This window comes from Colobus angolensis, unplaced genomic scaffold, assembly GCF_000951035.1.
Source record: "Colobus angolensis palliatus isolate OR3802 unplaced genomic scaffold, Cang.pa_1.0 Scaffold2, whole genome shotgun sequence".
NCBI lineage: Eukaryota > Metazoa > Chordata > Mammalia > Primates > Cercopithecidae > Colobus > Colobus angolensis.
The window spans coordinates 15843725-15851216 of record NW_012115154.1 but is presented as its reverse complement, the minus strand read 5'-3'; the positions used below and the strand labels follow the sequence as shown (position 1 = coordinate 15851216).

General features: G+C 39.2%; 1 protein-coding gene across 2 annotated transcripts in view; it reads right to left on the bottom strand.

Annotated features, from left to right (window-relative positions):
- CNTNAP2 (contactin associated protein-like 2) overlaps window positions 1–7492 on the bottom strand; it is a 2310676-nt gene that overhangs the window by 852351 nt on the left and 1450833 nt on the right. For both annotated transcript variants that reach the window (XM_011941411.1, XM_011941412.1), the window contains one exon: window positions 3945–4064. In XM_011941411.1, coding sequence (XP_011796801.1) covers window positions 3945–4064 — 120 coding nt within the window. The remainder of the gene's footprint in view (window positions 1–3944; window positions 4065–7492) is intronic.

Sequence of the window (7492 nt, the reverse complement as noted above, 5' to 3'; positions counted from 1 at the left end):
CATGCCTCAGCCTCCCAAATAGCTGGGACTAAAAGCAAGTTACACCATGTCCAGCTAATTTTTGTATTTTTTGTAGAAATAGGGTCTTGCCACATTGCCAAGGCTGGTCTTGAACTCCTGGGCTCAAGTGATCCACCCGCCTTGGCCTCCCAAAGTGCTGGGATTACATGCATGAGCCACTGTGTCCTGCCTATTGAGTTTCTAAGAGCCCATTCCTGAGATGCTGCTTCTCTGTTACGTCAATCCCCAAATGATATTATCAATTCTCATATATTAGTATGCTAATAATTGGCACATTTATATCTCTAACCCAATCAGGCCTTGGGGGCTTATCCAGCTGCAAAATTTGCATCTCAGTTTAGATGGCACATGGCACTTCACATTTAATTAGGTCAAAAGTAAGTTCTTGAGCTTCCTTTAAAACTGTTTTACTCTTAATTGTCCACTTCTCCTAAATGGCACTATAATTCATCCAGTTACTCAGTCCATATGTTGAGAAGTTATTATTGATAACTGTCTCTCTTTAAACATTCTCATCCAAACTTTTACCAATCCTGTCAATTCTACCTTCAAAACAGATCTCAAAAGGTATCAATTTCTCATCACTTTAAACCATCACTATCCTAGTTCAAGGCAGCATCATCTATCTCTTCATTGAACTTTCACAATAACAGCATCAGAGCTGGTCCCAATGTTTTCATGCTGTCTCTTATAGTAGCCCAAGTGGTAGATGTATGAATGCAATCGAGATCTTATTATCTTGCTTAAAATCTTTCCATAGACGACCACCCACTGCAATTGAAAAATAAATTTTAAAAAAAGTGCACATTTTTTCCTGCCCTACATTCCTTACGGCTGGTCTGCTCTGGCCTGCCCCCACCCACCTTTCCCCTGCTTTATTTTCAGTCCCTCTCTAAGGCTCACTATGTTCTAACGACTGGGATTTCAGTTCTTTGGAATGAGCCAATCTCTCCTGTGCCCTGGGGGATTGATTTATAGCGCTAATTTCCCTTCTTCACCTTTTTGAGTGCTTGCCTCCTTTTATACTTCAGGTTTAGGGGAGCATTTATAATTTTTCACGACATAGAGTTGCATACCAAGACTTTATAGACTACCTCATGCTGTCACTCCCTCTTCTTCTTTAACGTGTATCTCTTGGAAATGGAATAGCCCAAGCCAAGCTTTGTGGCATCGTGCTCTCCTAATGATGTTAAATCCACATTCTTTCCAGGAAAAGGAAGGGTTGGTCAGTGGCAAAGAACTGAAAGGTGCCTGTTGGCCTGTAAGGGAAGATTCTTCAAGGGTCCTTGAACACACTGATGGTCATAGCTATCTTGAATGAATAGAAGAAAAATCTTCTATTTGCAAAAAGTTGTACCTGCTCCTTACAGCTCAGATGGCATCTGAAGTGCTGAGTTAAATTGCAGCCATGCTGTTTAAGGGAGATATTGATGAAGATAAGACATATGTTTCTGAGAAAAGGATTCAATGCACAGGAGAAGCTCTCCTGAGAGTAGACTAGTCCTGTGTGTTGTGTGTGTTCTTGATATGAGAATTGTGTATATTACAGTTTTGTTTCTTTTTCTAATTTTCCTTTGAGATGAATTTAAGAAAATAACTAAAATAAATTCTTAATTGTCCAGTCCAACCCAGGATACCCTGATGTTCCTTGAGGTTAAGAACAGACTTTAATTGTATTATATATTTTCATATATTAGGAGAAACCAGAATCAAGATTCTTATAAATTAAGTCAAGTCATCATAGGTTACTATTTTAGTGCTAATAAGATAAAAATGAAGGTATACAAAAAAGAATTCGAGTGCACTGACAAGTCCAGCTGTCAGTGAACTCTTAGATTAATCTCTCTGGCAAGTGTGTTCCTTCTCTGAGGCATGACTAAAGTTCTTTCTCAAAATAGAAAAGAAATTAAACTGAGAGCTAGCATCTTCCAAATTTCTAGAGGAAATTTTGAAATATAGGGAAATTTAGAAATTTAGGGAAAATCAGAATTTAGGGAAAATTAGAAATTTAGGGAAATTTAGAAATTTAGACGGGAGTACAGTGGTATGCTCACGACTCACTGCAGCCTCGAACCTCCGGGGCTCAAGGGATCTTTCCATCTGAACCTCCTAAGGAGCTGGGACTTCTTCTAAATAGAGATGTGGTCTCACTATGTTGCCCAGACTGGTCAGCTCCCACTTTATTGTCTTCTCCACATGTCTTCCATACTACCCTGTTGTCCTCATCATTTTCCCTTCCATTCTATACCATGCCTGGCTTCCTGATACTGCTGAGAGTTCCCCGCTGGTATCTGCTTGCCTAGAGTGCCATTCCTGGTTTTCCGTTCTAGTTGCACAATCTGATTTCCACTTCAGACATAATGAATCCAAGTCTGCAGGGATGGTGCCAAGAAGTTTGTATAGAAAACAAAACCAAAAACAAGATAAAACTCTATAAATGATTCTGAACTATAGCCAGAAGTAAGATCCATGGGCTGCAAATAATTCAATTTGAATCTTGCCTGAATAATATGGGCAAGATTTATTTATTTGTTTATTTATTTGTTTATTTATTGAGATGGAGTCTTGCTCTGTCACCAGGCTGGAGTGCAGTGGCATGATCTCGGCTTACTACCACCTCTGCCTCCAGGGATTCTCCTGCCTCAGTCTCCCGAGTAGCTGGGACTACATGTGTGTGCCACCAAGCCCAGCTAATTTTTGGATTTTTAGTAGAGACAGGTTTCATCACATTGGCCAGAATGGTCTCGATCTCTTGACCTCGTGATCTGCCCACCTCAGCCTCCCAAGGTGCTGGGACTACAGGCGTGAGCCACCACACCCGGCCTAATATGGACAAGTTATTTAACTCCCAAAGCCTTTACATTTCTTCATCCAATAACTTTTATTGAAGGTTTACCATGTGTTAGACAATAAGCTTAGAACCATATGCAGATTGTCTTATTGTATTCATACAATAATGCTATGAGGTGGGTATTCTCATTAGTTCATTTACAGATAAAGATTCTGAGGCTTATTGAATTTAGCAAAGTTACTAAAGTGCCCAATATTACACATGTGGTGACTAATGAAGCCAGGATGTAAACTCAAGTGTCTGTCTGTCTAAAGGATTTGTCACGGTACTTGACAGATGGTAAACAGTCACACTCAGTAATTACCATCAGTAGCATCTTATTTTCATTACCCTTATCATCTTATACCCAGGAGTTCACATCAAATGCTGGTCTTTTGCTGGAGCCAGTAAACAATGCATACCTCACACCTTCCTCAGGGTTTTTGAAGTGTAAGATGTTGCCAAGTGTCTGATGGACAATCTGTTCTTATCTTAGAGATCTGCACATTTTACACATTGTTGTGGGAGTTGACAAGAACCCATAATCTCATTTCACACGGTAGTGGAGAAAAACTAGGTCCTCTTCCCAAAAAGAAAAGCCCAAATATATTTCATAAAAGCTTCAGGTAATTTTTGCTATTATCAGAATGGGATTTCAGTACTTAGAAAGATTTCCTCTATAATTATGGAGAATTGAGGAGGGTCTGGCATGATCTAAAAGCTTCCTCTAGAATGCGCAGTGAGGATATTGGAGCAGTGATACTAAATTTCCCTAGTCTAGGTTACTAATTCTTTCTTTGGGCTTAACTTTGCAATTTCACTTTCTGGTTTTTCCCCCTACATTCTGATTAAAAAAAAAAAAAAAGATTCTTAATTGTTCACGTCAAAGGTAAACTTTTTGAAAAGCACAGTGTCAAAATGTTTTATTGCATTAATAATACATTTCATCATCTTATCTAAGAAATCCAGCAATATTTTGCTGATCAGATGCTGTCATAAAAGCACAGCACCAAAGAAACAAACCACTGGTGGAACTGCTTATTCGCAACATATAGAAAAGCATCGTCATAAAACATAAATATGACACAGTTACCTGTCATGTTGCAGTAAACTTTCAGAGGCCCCAGAGGTCCACTGCCATCAGGATCTATCCAGTAGTAATTTGACGTCTGGCCTAGGTGTTTGTATGCTTCACAGGAAGGCTCGTAGATAGCTAGAACAAACAAAATATCCTACATGAGCACAGCACAGAACAAATGGCTCCCCAGATACATGCCGCAGTGGCACAGGCAATGCTAGCAAACCACTAGTTAGGAATGAGCATTCTTTGCCTCTAAATTTAAATTCATAATTTGTTTCTTTCTCTATAAGCATTCCTGACCTAACAAAGACATCAGGCTCCCGGTATGACTGTATGCTGGGGAAAATACTAAAACAATCAATCATGAAACAAATGTAATATTTATTTTACTGGGGCTCATGATCATTGAAAACAATATTTAATTTATATTTATTTATAGATATTATCCCCTTACTATAAAAAATTTATATTGGCTGCTTTGTTGGTTATCAACTCAGAGGCCAGAAAAAATTATCCTTCACTCTCTCTGCCTCTCTCTTGTGCATACACACACATACGCTCACACGCACACTTATTTTTTGCATAGTTAGTACAAGTTGTCCATAAATAGTATGTAATTTTGAATCTTACTTTATCTCAAAAAAAAAGGTGAGAGATTTCATTGATTCATTTTATTTGTTCCAGGTGCTTTAATTACATCAAATCTAGTTTGTGTAGAAAGCTGACATTCATGTAATTAAATTACGTTTTTATTCATTACTTCCCTTTTTATTCCAGTGCTCATGACAAATTTTCTTTTTCTCACTGAGACTGCACCTGTTTTCAGAAGTACAAAACGGACATTTACATATCGTCTTTGTAGTTAGAACATCTAAAATGCTACCGAGAAAACTTTTTGTAAACAGCTCCGCCCAGGAATTAATGAAGAATTGAAAGTTCTCTTCACAAAACTAAGATGCGTTTTTGGTAAAAATATGTCTACCTGATACAAAAGCACGGAAGTCTTGGGTAAGTTTCACTTGAATTACACTCTTAGGGGTTGCTGTGTGTTAAATTACAAAATAGTACAAAATAAATTACAAAACATTGTAAAGCTTATATTGCACTAATTACAAATAATTGTATGGTCCTAGAATTAGAGAGCTTTCACTGAGGAGGGTCTCAAGGTCATTGCTATCTCTGGATTTCTAGCCTGGCTGTGCACAAACCTCAGTAGTTACTCTAACAGGAATAACAAGGCTCTGGAAAACCTTGTTTCTCCAGCCAAATTCACTAGAGCCTGGTTGAGATCAGAAAGTCAGTTTCATGGGTGGTCTGATTCTGGGACTTCCCTTTTTTAACCTTCCTCTATACCAAGTTCTCTGTGTCTCCTTTGGCTTTCCATGGCTTCCTCTCTCCAAGGATATTAGACCTTCAACTCTATGTCATTTCAACAACAGTGTACTAGATTCAAGCTTTCTAAAATTCTTTGATCTATTAATTTCTCCTTCCATGCCTCCCTCCCTCATTTCCTCTTTTGCACATAGTTATTGAGGAGCTATGGTGCATTGAGCAGTGCGTTAGGCATTGCAGATACAGCTGTAAACAACACGGATAGAAGACCTTCGGAACAGTGTTTGTTCACTAATTATTTTGGTATTGCTCATTCGTAAACTGCTATTAGAAGAGGATGGGGCTAGAAAGCTAAGCAAAGCCCAGACATCTTTTGTCCCTGTGTAATTATTAATATGCCCACTTTCAATGTCCCAAGGGCCTCATCCAGATGATAAACTACATGGCTGCTCTAATTCAGAATGTCATAGCAAGTAAAACAGTACAACAAAAAGCAGAGGAAAAGTATTTTTAAACTGTTAGCAGGAAGATGGCATAAGTCAGTATAGGTTTTGTATCAACTTAAACAGAATGAAAACTCTGTGTAGCAAAGCAACAGGTTTTAGGGAAGTAATTCAAAAGGTAGAAAAAATATTTAGGCTATTTCCACTATAGGTTGCCAGTTGAAAGATTACCAGTACTTCAACTAAAGTGATATGACAAAGAAGAGAGTAAATAGAACTGATGAACTGATTCAAATGTTTCAAAGGTTTTTTTTTGTTTGTTTGTTTGTTTGTTTGTTTTGAGACAGTTTCGTTCTTGTCACCCAGGCTGGAGTTCAATGGCGCGATCTCGGCTAACCACAACCTCTGCCTTTCAGATTCAAGTGATTCTCCTGCCTCAGCCTCCCGAGTAGCTGGGATTACAGGCATCTGCCACCATGCCCAGCTAATTTTGTATTTTTAGTAGAGACAGGGTTTCTCCATGTTGGTCAGGCTGGTCTCAAACTCCTGACCTCAGGTGATCTGCACCTCGACCTCCCAAAGTGCTGGGATTATAGGCGTGGGCCACTGTGTCCAACCTCAAATTTTTTTTTTTTTTTTTAAGATCTGCAAGACATAGAAACCAACTGGATGGAGGTCGTTAGGAATAAAGAGGCGTTAAGAGTAACCAAAACTCACAATCTTTGCAAAAAACTGTTCTATTAATTTTTTATACCTCTCTCCAGATTATCAAAATTGTTATGTACAGCTCAAGAGAAACCAGGATGTCAGATTCAAATTCTAGTTTTCCTCTTAGTCCCTTTGGCCAATCTGCCCTTGAAACCATCCCCCTTCTTTTCCATTATAATATTTAGTAATTAATCATTGTCTTTTCCTTCTGCCAAAACTCCTTATCATTTTCCTTCATCTGGTATCTTGTTTCCAACAATCACCTTATTAATTGGCTGTTCTACCCAAATATCTCTTTACTTCTCACTAAAGTGTGCTTTTAACCAATGTTGGTCTAGTTGTGGAACATCACTTTAATGTTAAATAATGTGTAATATTTCTTCAATATCTATAAATTATATCACAGATCTTCATCTGTACAAGAACTTTCGTTGTCCTAACAGGTCTTTCTCGGCTTCAGCTGCCTGCCAGCTTGAACGCTGTGCTCTGGTCAGGCAAATTCACCACGGGAGCTTGCTTACCTCATACTCACCCTTTCTGGGGTGGCCTTTGTCTACAATATACTCCAGCTGCTTTCTCAATCTACAAAAGTTCTCAGTCAGAGTTAACAATTAGGCTGGGCAAGGTGGCTCACGCCTGTAATCCCAACACTTTGGGAGACTTAGGTCAGACGATTGCTTGAAGCCAAGAGTTTGAGACCAGCTTGGGCAACATTGTGAGACCCCATCTCTAGATACATTTTTAAAAAATATTAGGCTGGGCATGGTGGTTCACGCCTGTAATCCCAGCACTTTTGGGAGGGCAACGCAGGCTGAAGGTCAAAAGATTGAGAGCATCCTGGCCAACATGGTGAAACCTGGTCTCTTCTAAAAATACGAAAATTAGTTGGGCATGGTGGCAGGTACCTGTAGTCCCAGCTACTTAAGAGGCTGAGGCAGGAGAATTGCTTGAATCCGGGAGGCAGGGGATGCAGTGAGACAAGATTGTGCTATTGCACTCCAGCCTGGGTGACAGAGTAAGACTCCATCTCTAAAAAAGAGAGAGAGAGACAGAGGAAGGAAGGAAGGAAGGAAGGAA